The sequence below is a fragment of the Haemaphysalis longicornis genome, unplaced genomic scaffold (assembly GCF_048455015.1).
Source record: "Haemaphysalis longicornis isolate Haplotype H1 unplaced genomic scaffold, Haemaphysalis longicornis Haplotype H1 scaffold_4, whole genome shotgun sequence".
In the NCBI taxonomy this organism is placed as follows: domain Eukaryota; kingdom Metazoa; phylum Arthropoda; class Arachnida; order Ixodida; family Ixodidae; genus Haemaphysalis; species Haemaphysalis longicornis.
The window spans coordinates 110947372-110975339 of record NW_027526361.1 but is presented as its reverse complement, the minus strand read 5'-3'; the positions used below and the strand labels follow the sequence as shown (position 1 = coordinate 110975339).

Sequence of the window (27968 nt, the reverse complement as noted above, 5' to 3'; positions counted from 1 at the left end):
CCGTTTTTAGGCGGGTTATTCTGCCTAAGACAATCCTGCGTTCTTATCACACGTGGCACACTTTCTGATGATGTCCGAAATGGGCAATAAATAACTGATGATCCAGCACTGTGGTAACACTCTCAACTCCTACTCTGGGTGCTCGGTAGCAATTCCTACCCCAAAACGAATGTGCTCAATGTTGTCTTGAATCCAATTGATTGAATAATTTCAAATTATTCGAAATACGCAACACTGCACAAATATCAACCCGTTTGTGCTTTTTGCTATTTATAGTTGTAGCCACTGTCTGTGCCTGATAAAGTCGAATTTCGGACAATGGCCTCCTATGCTTTCTCTTTATGTATGTTGCGGTTCAGTCTAACATAAATAATAGTACTTCAAAGAATCGCTAGATTCATACAAACCTGTAAAAACGAGACTTTGGAGCGGTTAAATCATTTATTTTTAAAATTGTAGCCATTCCTTGATCAAGGAATATGCTGATGCCGCCGGCTCTGCGAAGGAGGTATATCCTCCTACTCCATTTCGGCACAAAAAAATAAGTGTTTAATATTGCGTATCTGAAGCTTCTTATGCCTGCTTTTCGATGTCTAGAGTAACCTTATTGTGTTTTTGCCCCATGTACCGCGAACCCAATCACCATCCATTGGTGTAAAATAAATATCCCATCGGTAATTACAACGTTCTATACAAATCGGTCTCGATACAATACACGGGGTTCTGTTTTCTTCAGGTTATTGAAGGATAGGGTAATGCTTCTTGAAGCAGATGTGGAGATCTAAAAAAATGAATATGCCCTATGCCGGTGCTTTTTGCAAGGGGTCATAATACGACCAAATAAACAGACGATTGACCTTTCGCAAAACATTCCATAAATATTTAGCACTACGAAATTCTTCATATTCCCTACAGGCTGGAATTCATGTTCGCATTTTGTCCGCCGCAAGTAAGCGTGACACTGCTGGACGGATGGGGAGCTCCGTCAGTAAATCCAGGGGGCCCAAAGTCCATTGTTGTGCTCAGGAAAACCCCTGCTGTCCGTAGTAGGGTCGATTGTTGGCACAACGGTTTTGTTGTAGGCAGCCAGCTTGCTCAGTAGAAAGGAAACCATCTGAAAACAAGAAAGCGGGGAGGGCATGAAGACAACACCAAAAGGTCAAGAAAATGGAACACAAAAGTTTCCCGCAAAAATGAACGGTGCCGAAAACAGATACGCTGTGGATTTTCATCATTCGAAAAACAATATACATGCTGCGTAGCGAGATTACTTCGTTTTTATACCATTGTGCCACAGTGTGCTGGTCCTAGCTTCTAGGCAAGCAGTAGGGAATATTTTAAATGCTAAGGACTTTTCTCTTTGCATGTTCGAGATTTTTGTTTACATGGGAATATAGAGAACGCTTTCTTTCGTAAAGCTCTTAGGATACTAGTTATGGCACTTTTAATGGTATTGAGCTCTAACGAGCTATCGGTTGGATCAACAAGTCCTTTTAATTGGCTCAGTGATATCCAGAATTCCTGTTCTACGGAAATAGAAAGGATGTATTAGGCGGCACTTGATGTTAGTTTGGTTGGAGTAATTCCCGCGGAGGAGTTTGCATAATTAACTGATTCGGTTACTAAGAGGAGTGCGCTGTTTTTATCAAATTTGCCACCTGTGTCAGTGCAACTAGAATAGTACAGTGGGGAGTTGCGAAGAAGTGTAGCGATAGTAATCATGAAGCTAGTCAGTTAGTACAAGTTTTACGCGGTTTGGTGAGGCGCCAGACAATATTAGAGCGGATAAGTTAGAGGCTAGGTTCTGAACAAAACTGCGTGCGCCGACATCAGTCGCGCCGACAAGTTTGAGGGCTAAGACAAGTTTGAAGTGAATGACACGTAGCTTTTAATCGTATGCCGAAACGTACGTAAGCCGACAATAACTCATTCTGACATTGGACGGCAGGATGACTCCATCACAAGGCTGCGTTTCATTTACGTGTTCCAGGTAGTTAACAACGAAGTTGTAAATGTTACTGAACTACATCCCCTTGAACTCACCAACATACAGACTCAAAATGATTGAAAGAATGGTGGATTTGTCCTCGGTGATTTCGAGAAAGATCGAGAATGGCCATTTCAAAACACGAACATGTCGATTTAGCTTGAAATGACACCGTTTTCATTGGTTTTCAAACGAGTACCAAAATTCCCGAAGGTGTTCGTACGTACGATGCCGTCAATATAGTTTGTGATTGTGTAGCGCCCTTGCTAGGTAAGTTTTACGTGCAATCAAATGGTAACCCCGCTGCGCGCCAATCACATCATATCTGACGTGCGGTGTGTTTGGCGAATTTCGGCTAAGCTCTTTTTCTGGCTAGTCATTGCACTTTTGGTACGCACCAGTGTTGCGGAATGGGCGTCCTCATTAATTTCCAATTCTATTCCAAGGAATCAGAGCTTGCCGCAATTCTATTTCTTTTAAATCCTCGGAATGACAAGACGTAGCCCATTGGCACTCCTGGAATGAACAAGAAGTTCAATTCTATTCCTTTAATTCTTCAACGTGGAAAACGCCTCGTGGTGCTGTATCGGGTTACCGAGCAACGCAACATGAAGCTGGCATTATCATATGCGTTGATAACTCCAAAACTACGCAAAAAGTGTCACTAATCACCATAATTGGTGGGTGGTAGCGCCTTGGTGGCGTATCTCGTGCAGAACAATCGCGCTTATAATGCAAAAAGCTTTCAGTTTTCCAGCAACCACTTGCAGTATTTGGATGTTCAGCCTCTTTTAATAGTTTCTTCTTTAGCGGTTCGAAAGGAAGCAGCTACTACATTGATGGCTGCTTTTTCCGTTTCGTTGCACAGCCTGTTGGGTGTTATATTACTATGTGATTCACGTGTTGCCAGACCAGTGCCATTGATATGCTGTATGCAGTAGGTCGAAAAGCTGTGAAGTGGGCCGCGAGGTGGTGTCCTTCTTTGCATGATTATACTTGTGCACCGAACGGAGCATACATTCCGTAAACTGTCATAATTGATATAACGAAATAGTTAAGCATCCCCTTCAAGTACGTTAAAACGAGGTTTCAGAGTACTATGCCAGGGTCTGATATTTCGTTAGGCCTACAGCACTCGGGTCACCTATTTTAAACATCACTTGCGCGCCATAATTTAAAGACAACCATATCATGAAGGAAGCCCAGGAAAATAAAGAGGTATGGTGAGGCAGTTTGTTTCAACAAACGAACAACCCATGTATCAGGACCTCATCAAAATATTGAAATAAGACCTGATTGGCGTCTTCGGGTGGTGGAATGTTGGGTTGCCGTCGCACGAATAGTGGCTGTAACCCAACTTTCAAGCTGACGACTAAGGCTTCAGTAATCAGATTACCCGTGTGTACGAGACTTCGGCGCACGTCAAAGATCCCAAGGTGGTCAAAATTAATCCGGAGCCCTTCAGTACAGCCTGCTTCATCGTATGCGTTGCGTCGGCTCGTTAAAACTCTACAATCAATCAATAAATCAACTGGAGGAGATGGCCGCAAACTCTGATCGAAGCCCAGAACGGCGTTTCACTGCTGAAAGCTGTCAAACACTCGCAAACAGGGTCGCTGCTGGAGCCGGAACTGTTAAAAATAAAAGCCCTTTGGCAGCTGTCTCTTAGGAATTTCAAACACAATAGCTAGTGAAATCATATATATCAGCTGCCAACTACCGTACAAGAGCGTGGATGTTGGAAGCTCAGTGCTTCCTTGCGCCTATGGTGGGGGCTGGGCACACATGGACCTCACCCACATTGTTTTTCTTTGGTGCCCTGGTTTCAGTTTAACTCTATCTCATAGTATCTGCAGGCGTAGGGGGAAGGCAAGCGGAGAGGATGGGCGTTGTTAATATTTGAACATTATACGCCGTTGCTGGAGCCCCGTGGCCCCACCGCAACAGACGGACAGATGGATGAGGAGTCGCTGGCGTATTCCGAAAGATGACCAGCAGGTCAGCTTGAAGTTACACGGCTGCTGATTTTGCGTCGGGCATGGAGAGTGTCAAGAGGAGGCCATGGACACTCGTCGTTTTATGTACGGACACTTTATATTTTTAGCTGCAAGCTTTCGCAGTGCCAGCTTGCGGCGAGAAACACTGCGGTTTTGGCTGCGGGCCCTTCGCCTGGCCACCCTTAACCCTGCCCTACCTCATACCCAATTTTTTCTCCATGCGTTCTCCCGCTTGGTGGGCTGGGCGCATGGCGCCTGCCACCGAGACGCCCGTCTGGCGTCGGCGCCACGGACAGTTGTACAGAGAAAGATATGCCACAAATAAAATAGCCTGCCAATGCAGGAAGACCGGACCTAACGGCGCCACCAGCCAGACGTGACGTTTCACGCCGAAGGAAGCAAAACCCGTATTTATTTGCTCGGGACATTTCGACGTGGGCAGCCAGCAGTCGGCGGCGTGAGCGGAATTCACTTCATCGACTAAGAGCTCCCTGTTTCCTCATCAATCTCTGCCGAAACCTGCAGCGCAATAGCGAATCGCTTCGAAACCATACGTGGAGCTGAATTTGCTCACAAGGTATCAAAATATTTTGCCACAGACTAATTAGTTTAAGAACAGGCACTTCACGCTTTGTTTAGTTACTGAAGCACAATAATGAAAAATTTGCTTTTGCACACTGTGGGTAAGCAGAAAATACGTAGAAAGGGTATTTCTGTGAATCTGATGCAACGAATCAGTTGCTTGCAGTATGTACATACTTCAGATGAAATATCAAGGCTCTGACAGCGCTGTACTAAAATGCCGATGGCAGCCACAAGAACAAAGCAACAATATCAAAGAACAGTGCTGAAAAAACCCCAAACTTTGAACGTTTTTTTCTGCTGCTACATTTTGAACATTTTTTTTCTGCTGCAAAAGGTAACCAAAACGGGTTACTTTTTGCGTCCACCAAACTGCATAGTTGGGAGCCGATGTGAGCTATAAAAATACCTTTTTCTGCAGTGATAATTGCCAACAAAGATTGAAAAACGGGTGCAGTGGGCGCCGAGCAAAGCCCTTAAAACACTGCTTACAACTCAGAGTATGAACAAGCTTTTAAAATGCAATCTCAGGCTAATTACGCAACCGAAAGGCGCCTGGGATGGTTAGGGTGTCGTCTAAACATCACGACCATTCCACTCCCATTCCAATTGTGGTCTAAAGGCGCTTAATTCCATTCTCATTCCAGTCCTCTAAGCATTGTGCTTATTCTATTTCCATTCCGTTCGGCCATCTCGAAAAGGTAGAATGTATCCGGAGTCATTCCAATTCTGGAGTTCTCACTCCGCGACAATGCTGCAGACTAAGGAGTTCCCGTAGGGCGTCCTCACCAATAAGTGGCCTAGTGTGTGGATTCGGAGAATTCGGATCCGGAGAAAGAGGCAAGGCATGTGCCCAGGGACAACATGTTAGACGTGTAAAGTGTTTTGCAATTCGAAATGTCCCAATGGAGATGCCCTTTTTCCTCAAATTTAATACTCCGCCTCGTCATTCGCCGAATTTCCACAATAGGCCACTTTATTTGGTCGTTCTGGAGCGTCGTGGAGAAGGTGCCCTGCGAGGACTTCTTAGAGTTTGGCATCTTACCTGGGGGTTTGTAGAAGCCAGGTTGTGCAATTCGCATGGATCACGAGACAGATCAAACAGGTAGTACTGTTGACCTTGCACAAAGTTCTGATTGGGGTTGCCTTGTCCGCATGACACGTTCCCTCCCGCGCTCCAGTCGTTGATATTGGGCTGCAGGAACGGTTTCTGTGTTCCGTAGAAACGCTTCAGCACCGCTGCGGCCTTGGAGTTTTGCCGCAACGCTTTCAAGTCTCCGTGGGGCCTTGTTCCACCCACAATCTGCATGTGAGCGTTAAGGAATAAAAAAGCCGCAAGAGGCAAATCCTCAAAATCGGTCAACCGGAAGCAAAATATCTGAAGCCAAAAATGAAAGTTAGCACTCGTTTCTCCGGAAACTTTACCCATTTATAATTTTCAGGGCTTCGCCACTTAAACTGGTAGAATATTGCTTTGCTTTAAAGCTAGGCTGAGGCATGGAAAAAAAGGTTAGCAGCAGCGGCGAACAATAACATGTGCAAACAATTTAAAAAAACCGCTTGCCGTGGTCGGACACGAACCTTCGTCCCTCGCGAGATGAAATCTTCGTCTATCCGAATCCGCTACTAACCGTTTCTTTTCTTAATTGATTGCGCTACCATCGCTTATGGGGAGCACAGCATTTACTTTTGGTTAGTAGCGCGGGCTTTGCCTTCGGATTTTCTCTGACTTGCAGTAGACTCTTGCTTCAGCCTTCGGCAGTTTGGATTTTCGACTTAAATTCGGTCTTTGAGGTGCTAATTGACGCCACAACATAAAATTCCTATAACGCATAAAGAACGAAACCAAACGGCTAGTTATCTGGGAAATTCCTCCTGTGATAGACATCACCGTTGTTGCATTTTAGCGCGTAATAGACGCTACAAAGACACAGAAACTCCGGTGAAGACAAAATTGCCACATTCAGGGTCGAAAGACGGAGGTGTTAGTCTTATTCCGGAGCTCTAAATCTCTAAATACTTGCACAGTCAAGCTAATTTTTTGTTCACGAGCTCATGTTGTGATAAAATAAGTTATTATCAAGTGAGTCCGGAGTCACGCCCGTGACTAGATAACCTCGAATGTCAGTCCGTGGCGCCAGGGCTGCTTGCACCTGAAGACGCGTGCCGGCAGAGAGAGCTCTGTACTGCAGAAACCACAACTTAGACACTGCGTTAAGGGACGTCACCCACGCGGACACAGTGTATGTAGGTCACTGATAAGCCGATCAAGTAAATCCGTTGGTCCCGATGCAGCCATCTAGCGATTTCTGCAAAATCTTTGAGGGCGGGTTCATGATGTTGAAATTCTGCCGCGGCCTAATGTTAAGTTCGTATCTGGATTGTGTTAAAGAGCTCCGCAGGGTAGGGGACGTGGCGGACCTTTCATCGGAGCTAGAGTGGAAGCAGATTGCTAGGAGGCGCCAGCGACACAAGAAGGGTGTCATATCAGTATGTGGCACGTCTGCAGGTCACTTCGTTGTCGGGTCGCCGGTTACCTCCATCAGTGGCGAAAAATATTCACTAGCAGCACCTTCAGACGCGGCACGCACTCCTTGCAGCTGCATCGTTTCGGTCACTGGTCGCAACTACAGCCCATCCGAAATGGCAGCCGATCAGAATTGGTCGTCACAGCTCAGATGCTGCTGAGCTGAACCTTACGGTGGAGCCAGAGATTCCAGCTTGCGGACGACCCCACGCGGCCATTCTTGATCTTGCCGCTGAGTCGTGTGGGTTCCAGGATAATTTTAGCGTCATCAGGACCATGCAGGAGTGATGTTACAAGGAAATGAGCTCGTTTGAACGAAAACAATTAGTAGCCGGAGAATGCCAACAAACCGTTCTTTCGTCGTCGCCCTTAGTTGAACTCATGATGTTTAAATGACCCATTAATGTCTACGTAGGAATATCGCCTCTGGTTCTATGAATAAAACGTCGGGCGCCAATGAGCTATTAACGTAGACCCAAACCATATAACGTAGGGCCCAAACCATATTTTGTTTCCGCTACATTTTAGCACTCAAGGTACTTTGCCGCGTCCTCCTGAAACCTAAGAGTGTGTAAAAACAACGCATGCAACAACAATAGGTATTAGAATAAACACTAACCACCCAACGTGACCGATAGACCGGCTGAAGCGCTATTACAGCTGCTACGGCCCTTTCGGCCTTACCCAGAACAGGTACGTGACGGGTACTACAATGGTACTTAACGAAGGGCAAGGCTTCAGTGCTACGAACCTCGAAGCGTGTGTCGAAGTTGTTGCCATAGCTTCCCACCACAAGCTTATAGTTCTGAAAGCGAATGGCCGATGCTCCACTCCAGTCATCGATCTCGTGGAGTAGTTCGGTTCGAGGAGACGGAGTACCCTGCGACAGTGCTTGCCACATGTTCACACCATCCAAGGTCCCGAGATCCCCTACACGGCCGCCTGCAAAAACAAAAGGGCAAGAAAATTAACTGCTGCGAGTCAACTATATCTGGAGTATATTATGCACGTAACAGAGGCTTTGTATTGCTATAATGATTCTCTTGTGCCCCTTTCAAGCACCAGATTTCTATGGACTTTGCCCATACCTGCCGCAGCATACAGCGTGGGCAACCAGTCTGTTGCGTGCATCAGCTGCGTAGAGACTCTGGAACTTCTCGTGAGTCGTGGGCTCCAGATGAGGGCCGTTGAACGCACTCCGCCTTCCCAGAGCGTGGCTTTGGTCCCTCGCAGAGGCCAGTTATAGCCCTCGTTCGCGGTGGCAGTGTAGGGGTCTCCTCCATTGTCCGATGCGAATACCAGTATGGTGTCCTTGAGCATACCAGCTTTTTCCAGGGCTTCCAGCAGTTCACCTACTGTCTGGTCCAAGGCATCAACCATTCCTGTTGAAGTAAAGTACGGAACGGTTATCTTAATGTTAAACTGCTGAGAATACAGTTAAACCTGGATATAACGATGTTGGCAGAAAATCGCAATTTTTCGTTACATCCAGGTACTCGTTACATGAAGGTTTAGATTAAAGGGTCGCGTGAGGGGAGCAGAAATCAAACCAAAATTCTAGACATCAGTGATGGTGAACTATCTCCTAAGGATTTATTTCACTGTGAGAAACTGCGTGATTTGAGCCTGCTGCTTTCCCACAAACTTAAGGCCATTGGCTGTTTGTTGGTGGGCACGTAAAAATAAAGATGATGATGATGATTATGATGATGATGATAACTTAGTCACAGCACAGCACTGCAAAGAAGCAAGGTCACTTACACCCGTATTGCCAAACGCAACTTTAGTATCACTTATGGCTTTTGACAATTTTGGTTGCCCTTAACTATTTCAAGGAAGAAACGTACGCAAAAAGACGCCTTTTCGGGAACTTGATGCTCTTTGCCGCACTCATAACTGTTCAGAGGGCGCTAGCTGTAATACGGTACCGGGTGGCGACGTTCCTCTTTCTCGCCGAGCTTCTCTTGAAAATAGAAACCTTTTAGTTTTGTGGCAGCCGAAGCTATCACCCACGAATCGACGCCACAGAAAGCAGTAAAGACTCGCGACTACACGTCGACAGGCAGGCCTAGCACCTAACCGACCCCGCACTGACACTGGATACGCCCCGTACCTTGCGGTGCCGGCGAAGTACTACTAAATTGTTGCATTAATTCAGCCGATTTTTCAGAAAAAGCGCAAGAAACAATGGCTCGTCAGCGTAGCGAATTCGTTACATCATGGTAATCCGCCTCAACGCCTGCGTTACATAGACGTCGCTAACACATGGGTTTGAATGGGGCTGCAATGGGAAATTGAAAAACAACGTTAAATCCAGGAATTCGTTACATAAACGTTTGCTACATCCCAGTTCAATTGTAACGCTTATTGGTCAAGGGAACACAATAATACACGCAATCTTTTCATAATATATTTTTGGAACAACGGATGCATAGGTAATTTATACATTTATATAATAACTGGGTTATTAGGTCAGGCGCGAAAGTTTTTGTTAGCGGATGCCTTGGTTGTGAGTCAGAACGCCAGTGTGTTAACTGCAGAACTGCTGATACTTGCTGAAGGGCTTCTATATGCGTCATTCATTGCATACCCGCAATGATTTTGAACACAAAATAGCGACCAACGCATAACTTCGCATAGCAGTATAGCTTGGCAACAGACACATAGTTTCGCTCAGAGGAAAAAAACAGACCTAAACAGGGAGAGTACCTCTCCTGATGGTGGCACAAAAGAAACAATACTGTGAACGTCCCGACACGTTCAACATTCCTATCCCTTTTATGCCAAAGTCTATACATTTTTGTGTTTTTCCTCTCTTCCCCTTAGCGGCTGTATTGTTGCTTAATTTCTACTGATAGCTTCTCATACCTGCGCGCCATCACGTCGTGACTACTGGAGGGTAACTGTCGCGATTTCATGGTTACAAGCGCATCCTTATTAACGACTTCAGTCTCCGTGTGTGGTTGGTCAGTAAGATAAAGCCAGCCACCTCTTGCACCGGAACATTGCATGGGGACCCACTTCTGCCTCCACGGAGACGCAGTTACAGTGCAAATGGGTGGGGTGTCTGCCGAGTGCGGAGGGAAATTTGGTCGAGTGCTGTACCTTTGTCTACGCTCCGATATGCGCTAGTTGGCACGCATCAAGGAAACGTGGAGGCTGCGGCTCACACGTGCGGCGAAATAAGAAACTAACGTCGGTGTGTGCTTTTACTTGTGCGGCTAGGATATATTTGTTTCCAAGTCATGCCATTTCCCCTGAATCACGTCACCATACCTGCCACTACAGTTCCATAAGTAGCAGCCACTAGCCTTTCCCAAATCATCCGTACGCCAGGTTTAGAGTTGGATCCTGAAAAAATCGGGTTTTTATTCGTTGATGATGTGCATAACCGACATCTCGCTTGCATCCTGATTTAAGCTGCCATAACCCCGATCTGATCGAAGTGCGAGAAAGCTGTACAACTGGGAGCTCCAGTGGGAAGCCGAAACAGCGCAAGTCAGTAGATAAAGAAAAAAAACGCAACTGAAACTCAATGCTCGATCGTTTCTCTAGAAAATGGATTACGTATGGTGTTGCTAGCTGGGCTGCCTGCCGTTCCCTGATACGGGCAGTCGCCCTTGGGAAATTTATCTGTGTTGCCTGTCTATAAGAAAAAGTGCACGGGCACCACAGAGACATCTACCAAGGCCGGTTTCTTTTAGGAATAGCGGTTTCTCACATGAAGAAACCGCAAGTCCTACATTGTTCGTCTCCCCTTACAATCACGGGCCTCCAACGAATTTGCGCTTCAGAGCAATATACGCCCCTCAGTTCTGTTTCAGGCTTTCTTGAGACCCAGGAACAACATCAACTCTGGCTCACACTGCCCATGGAGAGAGCTGGAGCTGCTCACTGTACTGTACTCCCAAAAACTATTACTACTCTTTTGTGCTCGACTGACTCAAGATTCTACACAATGATCTGCTATCCTTCGAGATAGCGTCGTGCCCGCTATGCATGCTCTCCTTTGATGCATGGCATGGATACCACCAAACGAGCGTTACAAATTCACGGGCACAAGCCTTCAAGACGATACATGTGGCTTTGAGTGGCTTGGGAACAGCGTCCAGAGCTTAGCCGAACCAGTACAGTGGCCAACCTCACCCTGGCACCTCCTAGAGCTAAGCTCCTCCGACTCTGAGGAGAACTGAAACCACGAACTGGCGCTTCCACCGTTTCCCCCCCCCCCCCCCCTCTTCTCAGACCACCTCCTTAATGACTCCCATTCCGCCCCAGAAAAATCAGAAGGGCGTACTGTGGTCACCTTGACGTTCATCACACTCGGGCCATGGTATAGATACGGGGGCGGAACATAACGATGGTGCGCATCGCTCGGGTACCAGTGCACACGAACTAGGGGGTGGGCAGTCAAGCTGCTCATAATTCTGTTCTAGAGAGCCCCCAGACTACTCCTCCATAGAATATTCCGAACTTTGCACCCGCTGTTGGCATTTCTTTCTGCCTTAAACTATTCATGCTAGGCGTTCTTGCCGAAAATACTCCGTTTGAACTGTAAGGCGTTCCCGCCCAATGCCGCTCCTCAGAAGTCGTTGTTACAAGACCATCGCTGATGCTGCTTTTACTTCCACCCTACTGAGGAAATAGTTTTTCTCGAACTCTGTAGCCCCAACGTACATTGGACATTGTCGCCAGAATTTTGTCTCAGAACTTAAACACCTGAATTGGAACTGTGCAGCTTTCGCAGGGTCGCGTAATATTTTGCTCTGACCTTTTCTCCCTACTCCTGTCCTTAGGCCACAGCTCTAGTGTTCCTAGCTTTGTCTTCGTTTTATTCGTGCTGGTTCCAACCAAGAAATGTCGCTCTAACTATTCTGTCCCTTAAAAAGAGACTAATTTATTGCGTGCTCTATTGTGTTTTCACAGTGAAGAGCGGCCTGACCTAATACTGTGAGTAGGGGAGTACACTCGCCTTCGAAAGATACTACGCACCATCCCCTGCTGTCACCATATGAATGAACCCGCCTAAAAATTACTGATTTTCAACACTTCTTCCCTCTTTCCCTTCTCCAGAGTGGCCAACTCACCTCTCTTATCTCAATACTAGTTATTAAATTCCCATCAGCTACCACAGAAACCACCAAGAAGTATTTAGGGATTCACAAAAATACACGCATACGTGAGTGCAATGCTATTTAAGAATTAGTCTACTCACCAGCGTAGGTAGTCCTTGATTGAACTCCGATGTAGGGGAACTTCGCTGTATTTTCCTGGGGTACTTGGAGAAGCTCGAGACCCCCGGCACTGTGAGTTGCTTGGTGCGGCATGTAGAGGAATAGTGGCTGCAGCAGCAGACATATTGAGCGAAATTCGGAATAGTGCAGGCGACCGTTGTTGCTTCTAGGATTGTTCTTTTGCAACTGCTTCAAAATGGGAAGTTGTGTTCATACAACTATCACTAGCGTTGAAACCGAATTATTGGGACAATTGTAATTTGGCGACCATTTTGTTCTACAAAGTATCGCACTCTGCTTGGTGTACCATTCGTCGTAGGTTGCATGGTACCTCATAACAATAAGCGAAATATGTTTAAGATATGCTGTCATGGATATCAACCTTCTACGTTTGAAACATTTCTTGCCGCTGGCAACCTTCTCCTGAAGATGGAGGGAATGCAGCTAAGTTACGCTAAATAAATGAACTCTACAACATACGATTGCGCTGCTGAGCACGAGGTCGCGGGTTCGATTCCCGGCCGCGGCGGCAGCTTTTCTGATGGAGGCGAAAAGCAAAAACGCCCGTGTGTACGAGATTTCGGCGCACGTAAAAGATCCCCAGGTGGTCAAAATTAATCCGGAGCCCTCCACTACGGCGCGCCTCATCGCCTGCGTTGCGTCGGCGCGTTAAACCCTACAATCAATCAATCAATCTACAACATACGACACAGGTTTGAGATTTCAGAGCACACATTTGAAACTCTCATTTCACTGAAGTCTTGTTTTCCCCCTTTTTCCTGTATCTACGGTGCTTAAAAAGCTATTGTCTCGCCCAGTATTTTAGGGACTTCGTTCTACGGCAGAGACCTTATTTATTTTTAATTATTTAGAGTTTTAGGTTTTCGTAGACGAATGTCGATGACATGGAGACAGCCAGCGGCTTTGGGGTGGTAAATCAACCGACACGAGCCCAAAGCACCAGCAGTTTTGTGATTTCGCACATTTTAAGAAATATTTAAGAACACGCCCAATATTCAGGAATTAACCGGGAGAATCCGCAAGGATTGGACATAAGATGCCGCGTTATGCTCTCAATCAGGCTTGGTACTCCTGAGATGGCTGAAATTTATTATTATGACACAAACGACACCGAAACCGAAGCAACAACACATTGTTTAGAGGGCTCGTCACAATCGGTCACAATTTGCCACATTTAAACCCCACAGTTTATAAATGAACACTTGTTCAGTATACACCACAGGTATCACTCCCATTTAAAAAAACGAGGACATTGCGCTGGAAAAAGTACTGTGCCGCTATATTGATACGTGTCGGCCTAAGTGAGATGGGAAACATTATAAGGGGCAAGAATCATAAAAACTCGCCCTCCACTCTTTGCAGGTAATCACGGTGTTTTAGGGCTTCCTAATGAAGTTTTACGGCATTGTTGAGTCCATGGGGCGGAAGTATAATTTATCATGTTTCGTCTCTTCCACCGCAAATATAACAAGAGGTGGCGAAAACTGCTGCTATGAGAGCCTTGAGTTTCATGTAGCGGGAAACGGCTCCACGCACATGTGATGCACGGAGTCATGGCGAAGAGAAACCAAGATATTTCGGAAGGTCAATTGGTTTCTAGGTAGATTCGAAGAGTCATTCGGGGACAGTGAGAGCCTGCTACCGGTTTTCAGTACTGTATCAAGAGAGCCGGTCCACACCAGCTCGTATAAGACGTGCCGGGATACAGAAATTATAATAATCAATAATCAATAAAGGCTCCACGCGCAATCCTATGGATATCGGCTTACTTTTTCACTTCCATCTTACTGTATTATTTCATTGCTTTGTCAGTAAATGGTTTTCTTTTCTTGCACTTTATGCGGCTGCATATTCCTGCGTTAAGGTAAACTATATTATTTTGCTCCTTTCTTCATACCTCACCAAAATGGACCTACAGTGAGCCTATGACCCACCGTTATTGGCAACACGCACACAATTAGCAAGATAAAATAATATCACAAATCGTGTGGCCCGTTAAGACTCAAGCATTTCACGCCTGCGACTAAACGAATTGGACGAAGCTGCATTGGTGAAATGTTCTCGGATTCCGTGAGTTCGTGAGGATGGGAACAGTTCAATACGCGTTGACTACGCCTTCCTTAATTTCAAAAGTGCGGCTCTGTAACTAAAAGGTGGGCTGTAACTAAAACGGGTACAATAGGAAAATCGAAAAGCTTTCCTGTGTGGTACAAAACAATAGACACAAAGAGGGAGACACAAAGGTAGTGAACTGGCCCATAGCTTCATCTGTATGTAGAACTGTAGAAGAATAAATCGCATTGTCCTTACAAAGGGCAGGTGCTCGCTTACCACCTATGCCATGTTTAGGTTCTTCACATTTACCTCTAGTTTCAAATTATTACAATAGTTTGTACCCATGGTGTGAGGAACGCATTACACCGCATCACTGCGAAATTTCGCCTGGTTTATGCTGCCCAAGTACCCCACGCTGAACCAGAAAACCTCCGCATAAGGAAGACTGATATATCTATCCGAAAGCTTTTACTTACCTTTGCTTTATTTCTGTTGGAAATAACAGCCTTCGCCCGTTCGAGTAGAACGTTTGTGACATATTTCCCATGTATTGTCGTCACGGGTTCTTTGTTGTTCCAGAAATCAATTCCTCTGTGAGCGCCCTTAGAATAAAAAACACCATAAGAATAAATTATGCTTGTCTGAATCAAACCGATCGTGCAAAACGAAGGCCGTAATGCTTCTTGCTACTTTTCTTCGATTTCCATACACTGGTAAGAAGTTCTGCGCTATTAAACGTTCGGAGTTGGGCATTCTGAAGGTTGACATAGTAAATACTAGGAGTTATTCCATTAACCGCACCTAAGTAAGGCAAAATATAGGCGCACAAATCATTGATACTGTGAATTCCATCCCGTGCTTTTAACTAAATATGCTACTTCTTGTAGCGATGGTGTTAGGTACGGCTGGCTAACGCCTTTGTCTTCTCGTTTTTTCATTACGCAGGCTTCGAGTGTCACCCTTGTTATTTGACTAGTATGTTTGTACGACCACGTGGTAGCGCCAAACTTTGCCGTGCATCCACACTCATCACAATTGTTCGCCAACTGTGAGAGTACGACTTTGCTATTGATGGCCTGTTCATGTTCCTTAAATCTTACATTGACGCGTCTTCTTCCCCTTTGTCCGACATAGCTCGCTCGGCAGGATAATCCAATATCATAAACCACCCCTGTGGCAGATCTTACATGCTGGGACCGATGTTTTGTGCGGCATCCTTCGCTTGGCTTTGCGTCCTTTGCGTCCACTTTCTTTTTGATGGCTGCGTATATACCTCCCAACTTTCTTGGTTCCTTAAATACCACCCTTATACCATACTTAGCAGCCACATATTTCAGCCCGTGTGAAAGTTTGTACGCATACGCAATCGACACGTGCGCCCGTTTCTTTTCTTTTTCCCGACTTAAGGAACATGAACGGGACATCAATAGCAAAGACAAACTCTCATTGTTGGCAAACCATTGTGATGAGTGTGGATGCATGGCAAAGTTCGGCGCTGTCACCTACTCGTACAAACATACTAGTCAAACAACCAGGAAGGTACTCGAAACCTACGTAATAAAAAAACGTGGCGCCAAATGCGTCAGCTAGCCGCCGCTACCACTATAGCAGCGAGAAGTACCGTATTTAGATAACATGTGATGCAATTCCTTGTATCAGTGTGTCGCATGCGCTGAGAGTGTGTATATATGTTTCTTCTTTTCAAAAATAAATTTCAGTTGCGAGTGGCGCTCTGTGCTTACCCCAGTGTTTCGTCCGTGTCTTTTTCCGCCTAGCGAAGACGAATCTAAACACACTTGCACAGTTATCTGTTTATATGAGGGAGGTTTATCAGTTATGTTGAGCTATAAACTCAACATGTTAGGGGTACTAAGTGGCCTAAAATTCAATTGACGCTACTTGGAGGTGGTCTAGAGATTATTTCCTGTACTGTGCGGCTTGACTGGAGTTAACCTGTTCCCTCCTCAAATCCCCGAAACTGTGGTAACCTGCATTTAAAGGAACGTAATGATCACATCGTACTTAGCTGCAGGCACAACAGTGCCATTGCGTCATGAGAAATACATCAAGTTTAAAACAAAAGCCTAAAATTGATTAAGATCTAATTTACATAAATTTACGCCTATGTTCCCGCGCGGCACCACCAAAACAAGTAAAACACGGGCATTAGGCAAAATACCCGCAATGGACGTCAATACTTATGTTCGGTAGTTATGGAACCTCCTTTTATATCTCGCTCTATTTACTCCGCAACGCGCGTCATTTTTAGAACATTCCACCACATGTTGTCGCCCTTATTAAGCTGTGACGATTGATAGCTCACTGAAAAACCATGTTAAAGTTTTTTTGTTCTCTAAAAAATAAGCACGAGCCGCATGACCACTGAAATACGCCGATATTTGCTGCGTTACCCACGCCAATCCTCTTTTGTGTTCCTGCTGTCCAGTGCGGGTTGACGTAAAATGAGTGATATGTTCATTTTTGGATTCTATATTTTTATGCCAAGTACATCCTCTACCTTTTTTTACGTGTCTCAGTGGAAAAAGTAAGCGAGGAATCTCAAAATGAGCCTTACAAATGCGAATTAATGCCTATTTAAACCGGCTTATGTCGCCTAAGAATTGAGGTATAATGCTTTTGAACTTAAAAACTCCTGTTGGTAATTTGTAAAAGGTCGTAATGAAGTATAAATTTAAGTTTTTACCATTAGCCGGCCTCTGCACACGGCATATATAATTTACGTTCTAGCAGTCTGCTCCCCCTATACTTGACGGCAATGACAAAGATATGTTATGCTTGGTATAACGGACATAAAAATGCCGCGAACATAAGTATATTATCTTTTCTAGCGCCTCCTTAACCAAGGTTTGAAACTCCTGTCTGCCATGAACCATGACCGTTTCCTAATGGTGTAAAATTTCAAAATCTGCATAGCAGTTATTTACGTGTGAACACAGGAAGACATGCCTATAGCTCTCGTGCGCACTCGCACCAATTTCTTTCTCCTCCAGCTGTTTCAATTTTGCACGTGGATAACTCATAACCTGTCCCCTACCGCGTCCAAATTTACACTCTCTACGTCATGTATTTTTCTGACACCACCGCGGTGGCTCGGTGACTAAGGAGTTGTGCTGCTGAGCACGAGGACGCGGGCTCGATTCCCGGTCGCGACGGCCACTTTTCTGATGGAGGCGAAAAGCAAAAAACGCCCGTGTGTACGAGATTTCGGTGCACAGCAAAGATCCCCATGTGGTCAAAATTAATCCGGAACCCTCCTCTAAGGCACGCCTTATAGCCTGCGCTGCGTCGGTGCGTTAAACCCTAAAATAAATCAATATCCTCCAACGGTTCCCCTATCCATAGCTGCTAATGTACAAGCCCCTCCAACAATTTTTTGCTTTGACGTGACGTCTTCGAACATCTCCGGCATCTAGCAACACATATCGCAAATTGACGTTCTTCATACCTAAAGCTTTCTGCAGTTCACCGCAATAATACTGCAGGCAAGACATCTCTCTCTATTTAAACCCTGTTTAGTATATCACAAATGCAAACCACGAGACGGCCCACAGGACCGAAGCCTCCGCAATGAGCGTATCAAAGAGGTCACGACGTGCCGGTGGGAGCACTCAAGGATTTTATTTAAGGGAAACGTGGGACATTGACAAGCTTACTAGCGGATCTTACTTTTATAGGCAATACATGGGCCGCGCTTTTGTGCTAGCGTCCGTACGTGGGATGCCTTTTCAACGAAGTAGAAACACCCACTACAACGAAGCTATCACCAATGCACACATGCGGCCCAACTATTCCGCTTGAAAGGGGATGACTGTACTTTAAGATTCTTGTTGATACATTTAGGTTGATGAATACGGTACGATGAATACCGTTACAGTTCTGAATAAGATCCAACCCATCAAGGTCCTTGTACAACTTTCATAGAGCATACACGCTCACTATGGATTGCCCCGCGAGGTGACTTGTATTTCTACATAGCTCGCATTCCGATAGTTCCCAGCCCGTGCTGTCTTTACGCGCTTATAATAATTTCAGTATAAGCAAAAACGCGAAGTTTCTATGCGGCACTTTGGTTTCCCTTCAGTTGCGACCAACCTCGGGGTGACGGGGAACAACCGTGTGCAATTTAAAAAAAAAAGGTCTGTAATGGCTTGCTTAGGAGTCTGATGGTCATAGGTCGCCGCTCAGTCATTCCGAGATACTAACAGTATGCTCACATAATTTCCTGCCTTGCGGAACCTACTTCTTCAAGGGGCCCTTAGACTTGTTTTAACACCGTGGATAAACTAACGGTGCAGTGAGGTTGCGACCTGCGGGACATCTGAGACAGGTATAACCTCCTTGCAAACACTAGAAAGCTTGCAAAAATCTTGTGAAGCTGCGGACAACATTCCCCTGCTTATTATAACTCCCCGCATGGTGAGGCTTGCACCTGTCATTGCCGCATTGAGTTCACTAAGCTTTGGCGGACACCATAGACTTTGCAAATGCACATTGTCTTTTTATTTTCCTTCGCACCACACTGGCAAAATCTTATGTGCACGTTTAACAACTATCATGTTCACCGAAGTTTTTATAATATAAACACTTTGCCATACAACCTGTCACAACACGGTGAGAACCCCCTTGAAGAACAATTGTTAAGGTTGCTCCAATTTGCAGCTTCTTTGAGGGCATGTTTCGTACGAGTCGCAACAGTAATTCGAGCAATAGATGTGCCGGAGTGAAGTGATTGCTACAGGCAATCAACTTTGCAGTGGTTCGTTCTTGTGCGCCACATGACCTCCAAGAGACTGAATGCGCGAACACGGGTAGAAAAATATAAACTACTAATAACGCCGATTTCTGTTCTTACCCCGCGTGTCTTCTACATTCTTTGCAAGGCCGGAGTCTTCTCTCTGCTGAGGACGGCAGCAGTGCCATAACCACGTGAGACGGTATCAAAGCATATCACCCTTCAAATTTAACCCAAGGGTTTACAATAGGACACGTAGGTCTTTGGTTACATTACATAGTTGAGTAAAAACGTTGTGCCATGGGGCTTGTATTCCGGCGCGCAACAACCGCAACCTGCAAGCATCACCCCGGAAAAAGTAAAATTTTCGGGCCATGCACAAGGAAGGGTCAGGCACTTTGGCGAAGGGTTAGTGTAGCGCATGCAAGAAGCGAAGAAGCGATGGTTGCATGACGACGTGCGAAATAAGGCGAGTCACCCTCCCCAGCCACCTAGAATGAGGTAACGGGTTTATTTGCCAGCCGTGCCTGTGCTTGCTTATGAGTGGCATTACAAAGAATTCTCGGGGCACTTAAAGGGGCCCTGCAACTCTTTTCCAACTTTCTTTCAAATTCTTAAACATTTGATGACATAGCGTAGACAACCAAAACATCCAGTACTTTTATTGAGGGTCGCAAAGTATGTCAGCCAGAAATTACGACTATATGCCCATCAGATAACTTGGAAACTTGCTCAAAAACTTTTTCTGTCTTTCCTGGACTTGGAGTTCTTCAATCACTGGAATTACGTCAGTACAGGGGTGTGGGGTCTCTTGGCCGGCTTTCATGCAGCTTAAGGAATCAACGCATTTCATAGCCACTTTAAAAGAAAGCCACAAAACCAAAGCAGAAATGGAAGACGTATCTGCTGAGAAGAGCAAATAATGCAGTGCCGTTCCGTGGTGGAAATAAATATAGCTTTCACAGGGCTTCCAGACGCGAAGAAAGGATTGAAAGCGTTTTTGTAACTGTTGCAGAGTACCTTGAAGTCCCAAACCTGCTTGCATACTTTTCAAGGGATGGCCAGCCGGATATCATCAACAGCCGCTTTGCTGCTTTAGCGTATTTGCGTCTCTTTCTTAGTACACTTTTAATTTTGGCAGGCTACAAGAAAAGATTTTCTTCCTGTTTCTCACCCTCCTTCTCGTCGATTTCGTTTTATCGTCTTTTGGCGCCAGTTACCTTGACAGATGTCTTTACAGCTACGTGGGGTTTGCGTCTCATTCTTCGGTTTTGTTTCATCGTCTATTGCGCATAATACTTCTTGCGCTGATGAGCACCTGTTCTACTGAGGTGTGATACGTACTCTTGTCACGCAACAAACCTTAATTTTTGCCCCGCTCTTTGGAAGGCGCATATATAGCGCAGTGGTAAGAGACTTCGTTCCAACTCTGGCGACACGAGTTCAAATGACGTATTAACTGAAACGTGTTTTGTATCTCCTCTTTCCAGCGGCGGCAATTTTCCGTACCTGTTAGTAACAAATACCACAACGATGACGGTTTTTTGCGCAGTGCGCCAGTTAAGGCTTTCTACCTTATGCGGAAATGTATGTAGATTCTGTCTCAGATTGAATAGTGCCGTATATACTAAATTTTAGTGCATCTCAACACTGCGAAGGGCCTCACATCGCAAATGTAACATTGCCGCGTAAAGCCTCAGTTTGATTCCTTTTCCCCAAACACTGTACCATAACCTTTGTAACAATACGTACAAGACGATACGAGGAAACCAAAAGACGGCAACTGCGTTAACACTCTTTGCATCAACAAAATTTTAGCTCCCTTGGAATTAGTCCCAGATGGAGTACTCAAAAGTAAACTGCAGCGAAAGGAAAACAACCTTAAAAAAACTACAACATAGGAAGTTACTTTTCACGTGGTAAGAAGGTGTGGGGTTAGAAAAGGACGACGCGCCCATACCCGAAGGGGGATTGGCCCGAGAATAAGATGATTGAAGAAAAGACGACGAGAAAGAAGGTTCAGCTTACGGGATGGTTAGAAGGGACCCATGAAGAAGATACACAGGGCAATCGAAGAGATGGAGGAAGTTAGGTGGACCAACAAATGGGAGCCTCACATGGTAAAATGCGAGCTGAAGAGGTGGACGAGGAGGTTGGAGTATGGAGGGTGGAACGAGGTCTTGGGAGGAACAGTGGCAAGTTCGGGTCGAGCATCGGGGCTTCCAGGTGGTAGTGCCAACAGCGGGACGAGAGCTGGCGGACCGGTATTGAGCCCCCTGAGCCCTGAAAGTGGCCTCTCTTGAGAGCGCACCGGCGGCATCGCACAGTCGGCGACATGTCGGGCTGTGCCCCACAACGTACCAGCGGCATCGCACCGTTGGCAGCGGGCAGCTCGGAACCACCTATTACCAGCGGCTTGGCACTGCTGGCCTCCTGCTGAGCCGTGCTCCTCAAGGAACCTGTGGCATCGCACCCCGGTCACCCAGACCACTGGCAGCCAGCACGAGCCATCGCGACGTGCTGCTACGTGCGTCTACGCGTAAGCCAGCCAACTCACCGGGCCACGTCATCGGCATCGCAGCGGGTTCGTCGTGCTACAGGCGGTAGGTCTTGTTTCACTTTGGCATAGATAGTTAATGTATTATAGTGACGTTTTGACTAGATTTTAAAGACGATAGTCTTTCTTGGGCTACTTACATACATACATAGAACTTTATTTCACAATAAATTTCACTGTACATTTCGTGCCCGCAGAAGCGCAAGTCGCTTGTGGCCGGGTCACGGCAGACTCAGGATGCTCGCTCAGGGGTAACAATACAAGAGGCAACTCTTTTGCCAAAGACAAAACAAAAACACCATATACACATAACTATAACAAGATGCACATTCGCACTCATGAAAGTTCACAAAATTTCCAATTTTTGAAGTTCACACACATGTTGATAAGATTTACAGAATATAAACGAATGAGGCAGCAAAAACTAATGAAACAAATAAAACTACTGAATGGACAGAAGGAGCTGTTAAAAATAGATCACACTGCTTCTACCAGCTAACACACCCAGAAATTTTGGTCTGTCTGTATGTCTGTCTGTCTGTGACTCGATTCAGCCACCCGGACAAAGCAAAACAATTCCTGCGCAATAGTCTTATATAGTCACAGCTAAACCTACCCGTCTATGTCCGGTGCAATGTTCATACTTGTCAACATTGTTGAAGACGAACAAGACATTACGCAAATATGAGACAACAAATCAATACAGAAGTGATATTTACAGTGTTCCTTTATAAAAAAACAAACATGCTTGACTTTTGCGAAATTAAATACTTCATAAACTGCAGAAAAAGAATTCACTCCGCCGTCGCCTGCTGTCGCCCGCGCCACTATAGCTCCTGGCGCCATTTTAAGAAATCAACCGGCGACAGTTACGCAAGGTTCCGCTAGATAGGTTCCACGTTCTGCTTGCAACGCACGTGCAGTAGGGAAACGCGGTTCTAGAAACCTTGAAGTAGGGCGCCTCGATTAACGCGCGTCTTCACCGTACGGCAGCGCTCGCATCGAGACACCCTGTTTGGAGCAGTGGAACGCGGGAACTTTAAAATGATTTAAGCAAACCTTTGGCGTCTTTACCTTGGGAGCAGTGATGCCAATTTAGCGGATTTTCCGCTAAATCTGGCGGATTTCACTTTGTTCTGACGGGGAAAAAATGAGTCTAGCGGCTAGTGGATTTTTTGGCGGGCCATTTTCATACATAGCGGATTTCTGGCGGATACCTCACGCAGTGCACCGATTCAAAATCGCCCTGCAAGAAAGACCTTATGAGTTTGCTTTCAAGCTTGGTTAAAAAAGTCGTAATTCTGACAGAGCAGATTGACTTTCTGACGTGCAGACTTGAGGACCACTTGAACCCCAAGCCATATCTGGGTTACGTGTTTGAGACGTACGTTAACAACGTGAAAGCTCAGAAGACCGACGGGTTCCCTCTCGCAGATGAAGCTGTGATGCGAGAAAGCTGCATAAGGTTTATTACCACGCTAGTAGATAAAATCAGAAAGCGACTTCCCTACAAGATCACAGTTCTCCAGGAAACATCACTCTTATCGATCGAAAACGCTTTGTGCGTCGTGAAGGAGCCATTGATTCCTCTGCTGGAAGCAATGGCAGTGCCCCCTGAGACAATAGAAAAAATTAAAAACCAGTGAAGCAAAATCACCCTCCTGAATGGAGGCAAATATCATCCACGCAGTCGTTCTGGTGTGAAGTTCACTCCTGTAAGGACGCCTGCGGCGAAAACCTGTTCGCCGAGCTGGCCAGATTTGCCATGTCGATGCTCGTGCTGCCGTATTCAAATGCCGAAGTAGAGAGGACGTTTAGTCAGCTTAAAATATTAAAATCCAAGCTGCGGAACAAGATGAAGCCTGAAACTAGAAACGCCATCTTCGTCGTAAGGGCGGGGCTGAAGCGACACCAGAAACGTTGTTTTGATTACGAACTTCCCGCGGCAGTTCTTACTGCCATCGGGACATCTGCAACGTATGTGCAACCAAGTCTCCTTTCTGGTCCCTGAACAAGTACCTGAACAAGTTCCTGTAGAGATGATATCAGACGACTACAGCGGCGACGAAGACCTCGATGTGTTTTTTTGTTGACCTGTGAATTCTTTTTTTCATCAGTGTGAACATTTATAACTTTTAGCCTCATCTGTGATGAGGTTGACAAATGACGACCACCGCCGCACTGAAGCTTAAAGTGTTCTAGTTAGACTCCTTGGAACACTCTTTTATATGTTATTTCAGCTCTCGCAGTTTTGGGAAGATTCTAAGAATGATAAAGGTATTTATCATACGAAATTGCACTGTTTTTGTAATAAAATAGGCCCTACCGGAAAATTTAGCGGATATGTTTTAGAATCTAGCGGAATCTGGCGGATTTCTTATGGCTTTTTAGTGGATATCTTACGCCCAGCGGTGGCAACACTGCTTGGGAGGAGCGCGACGCAAGAGGAACAACATGAGAGGTGAGCGGGAAAGCGAAGGGAGGCATTTACTTCGCAAAAGCCGATAAAGACTATCGTCTTTTGACGGCATTTGCAACGACAGGAGCAGATACGCGGCCAATTTTTTGATAGTGTGGGGTTGGGCTTGTTTTTTTTTTGTGTAGTGTGATATGCTTGTTCATTTGCTATTATCCCGTTTGTTTAAGGTTTGGTTCTGTAAATATATTGTGCGGGCATCGAATGCCTCAACCTGAGCCTCATCTCTTTGCTGCGTGGGACGCGTGACATTACTAGATGCTCAAGAGTACATCAGCAGCATTGCGTGGTAATAAGAAGCCCAATTTAGTTTGAGTGTTTGCTCATGGTAGGCCTATTTCCTTGGAAAATGTTCGGTTTTACGACGTACCTTCAAATTGTATCACAAATAGTGTCATAGACATTCTATAAACAACGTGTTTTATATACAAATTTCGGTGCATCATAAACGTTATTGAAAATAAAATTATTTATAAATAAATCTGCTTGAAAAAGCGATGCAAAGCTCAGGTACATCTTGAAAACCCGGTGCACAAGCGCCAGATTTAGCCAATACATCAAATTAAGCGTTACGTGTGTTCTATAGGCCGGACCATGGATACTTAACAGTTGATATGCCCTAAAATGCGTGATGTGCTTCGAGTATGGAGTTCTGAAATTTCGAAATAGAGGCTCATGATTCTATGTACCAACCCATGTCATGGTGGGATTGTAGTAATCTGTGGGACCAGTGTACATGCCGTAGAAGCTTTCGAAACCCCGGTAAGTGGGCGTGTAGTTTAGGCTGCTGTAGCCCAGATGCCACTGCAGGGAAAGGCAAATGGACAAGAAAAGGTATGAACGTGTTACAATTTAGCGATTGTAGTACAACGTAAGGACAACTTAAAAATAGCGCACTATTCAATGCTTCCGCGTTTAAGCCAAACATGAGCCCATGCAAAGTAACTTTAACTAGCCCTTCAGTACCACAACGGTTCAATGTAAAAAAAGATTCGGTTATCCGCATAATCCATGGATGGATAAAGGGCTATTAGTAAGCATACAAAAAACAGATAATCAGTACAAGTAAACGTAGAGACAGCCCTATGATTCCAATCTAGCTAACGGTTCTAGATTTCACAGCACTAGCTAAGCGGTTCAGATCTAGCTAAGCGGTTCTAGCGGATCTAGCTAGCGGTTCTAATTTTCTAGACACAAAAACGACCCCAGAAAACAATGTAATCTCTTGAATACCTTCCTTAACACGGCTACAGTTAATGCCTTAATAACAAAAATAACCTTCACGGAACCCACTCACATTGCCAATGCCTGATGCGATTTTTTTCGTCCGTTTATAACAATACCCCCCAGCCTTTGAATGCACAACTTGGTTTGCGCCGTGCTAGCCAGCCGTTCTTTTTATTTCCAGTTACAGCAGAAGTGCTCTCCACGCTTGGTACACTGAAAAACACTAGCCCAGGTCTAGATAATATTTCTATTCGTCCTTTGGAGTTAGTTTCCGATTTAGTCGTAAATACACTCAGTCATAAAATAAATCTTGTCTCTAAGTGTGGCCCTTTTCAATCCTTCCTGAAGAAAGCAAAACTTGTACCTGTTTTCAAAAAAGGTGATCGGTTATCAATATGCAATTACCGCCGAATTTCCATTCTTTCTTGCCTAAGCAAACTAATCGAACAGATATTTGCAAGCGTCTGAACAGCTATTTCAATAAATTTGTTCTATTGATTCCATGTCAATTCTGTTTCCAGTCTGGACGTTCTACAAACCAAGAATTTCTTTCCCTAAAGCATTTCATTAAAAATCTATTTACTCTGGACATTTTGTGGGTTCAGTTTTTTTTTGTACTTTACAAAGGCGTTTGACACGATTAACCATAATATCTTGTTTGAAAAATTGGAAGGTTACGCCATAGCAGGACCTCCATTAATGTTTCTGAAAAACTATTTAGTTAACAGAAAATACTCTGTATATGTGGATAACGCTTTTTCTGGAACTAGAACATTTAACCAAGGTCGCCCCGGGGGTCATTTTCAGGTTCTTTACTGTTTATTTTGTATATTATTGACCTTCTGGAATGCGTTAATTCTTCTCATTGCATCTTGTATGCGAATGATACCACCATTCCTTCCTCTGATAAATCATTAATTTATTTCACGTCATACTTGAATGCAGTACAAATTAACATTGTAAAGTGGTGCCGCGATAACTATTTAGTGATTAACCCTGAAAAAAAACTAAACTCAGAGTCTTATCAGAAACCCATCACGTTTTTTTCCTCACCCTAACCTTAACTTTTGTTCTCATTTTTCTAATCTCAAGCGCAAAACAGTTTTCGGCATACGAGGTTTATTAAGGCTCGCCGCTTCTTTCTTCATACAACTTTATTTTCTTTGTATTTTGCTTTCGTTCACAGCCATTTTCATTACGGCATTGTCTCATGGGGTGACACGTACTCTTCTCACGTTACATCTGTGCAACATATTCAACACCAATGTATTCGCATTATAACATTTAGTTCATTTCGCTCCTCTCTCTCAGGGCTACGCGTGAGAATAACATACTATCAATCAAAGCGCATTTTTTTTCACTATAACTTCGGAATGTTTTTTTTTTTGTTACAAAATGCTGCACTGCAACTTTTCATATAACCTTGTCGTTGTTACTGTTTTGCCCAGCAGAAGTGTCACTAAGTTTTCAAGCAATAACACTTTCTTGCTACCGACTGTTGACACTAATTACGGGAAGAAAGCCTCTGGTTTTGCAGCTGTCACATTCTGGAATAATTTACCAATGGCTGTTAGATCATCCCCGCCCCAACTTGTTCTAAAAAAATCTCAGAGAATTTCTTTTGCTTTAATAAATACCTTGCTTTTGTTCTTATCTATTGCGTATTATCCTGGTGTTGGGTGTAGCACGTTTCCCCATGTCGCATTTCCCCCGTCGCAGTTTTCCCGCCCCGCTTTCCCCGTGTCTCAGAATCCCACTGTCCATAATCCCTGTCTTTCTTCCCACGTGTTGCGCCTCCCCCTGCCGCGAAAGCCCTCTCCTAGAGCTGGAGAGGGGAGCGACCCTTTTAGTGGTAACGCCTGGCATTGTGCGAGATCGGTCCACCTGGGGGGCAAAGGCGGTCGTCCCTTCCTTCTGCAAATAAATAAAAAAGAACTGCAGCAGAGGAATAAATTGTCTGTCCTTTGTGGCGAAATTAAATGCTTCGGTCCGGCCGCGTCATCAGTGTGGCTCGGTAAAGAGAAGGGATAGTTAGATTTTCTTAAATAGCATGGAGGCAGCGGCGGCCTCATTTCTTATGGGAGCGAAAACCAAAACGCCCTTTTGTATGAGATATCGGCGCACGTGAAAGATTTCCAGGTGGTTAAAATTAATCCGGTGACCTCCACTACGGCGCGCCTGATCGCTTGCGTTGCGTCGGCGCGTTAAACCCTACAATCAATCTGTAATAGCAAGGAACTTACACGTTGACGACGCGGCCTAAATACCGGCTAATTGCTAAGTCCTGAGGTTCCCCCCCCCCCTTAGTTATAGCAGTGGAGCAGTCATTGTACGTCCTCGCGCACGCACTGTACGATGTGCGCCCCACGGCAGCCATTGCCCCTTTGTTCGTCTTGACGGCAACAAAAGCCGACCCAACCCTCGTTTTCGTTGAGGAGAGGGAGGAGGTCGAGGGGACACGAGAGGGGGAAATTGCTCACATGTGCATATGAGACGAGGGATTTTGCAGGCGGGGGGAAGTAGCCAGTTTATTTCGAGAGTGGGATTTTGAG

At 45.2% G+C, this 27968-nt stretch overlaps 1 protein-coding gene across 1 annotated transcript in view; it reads right to left on the bottom strand.

Annotated features, from left to right (window-relative positions):
• Window positions 1-985: 985 nt before the first annotated feature.
• The window catches only part of LOC144179930 (arylsulfatase B-like), a 28938-nt gene continuing 1955 nt past the window's right edge, over window positions 986-27968 (bottom strand). Inside the window, exons 3-9 of the mRNA XM_077708349.1 lie at window positions 24883-24993; window positions 14880-15005; window positions 12309-12435; window positions 8182-8475; window positions 7845-8035; window positions 5612-5869; window positions 986-1114 (exon numbers count right to left, since the gene is read on the bottom strand). Of these exons, the coding sequence (XP_077564475.1) occupies window positions 986-1114; window positions 5612-5869; window positions 7845-8035; window positions 8182-8475; window positions 12309-12435; window positions 14880-15005; window positions 24883-24993 (1236 nt within the window). The remainder of the gene's footprint in view (window positions 1115-5611; window positions 5870-7844; window positions 8036-8181; window positions 8476-12308; window positions 12436-14879; window positions 15006-24882; window positions 24994-27968) is intronic.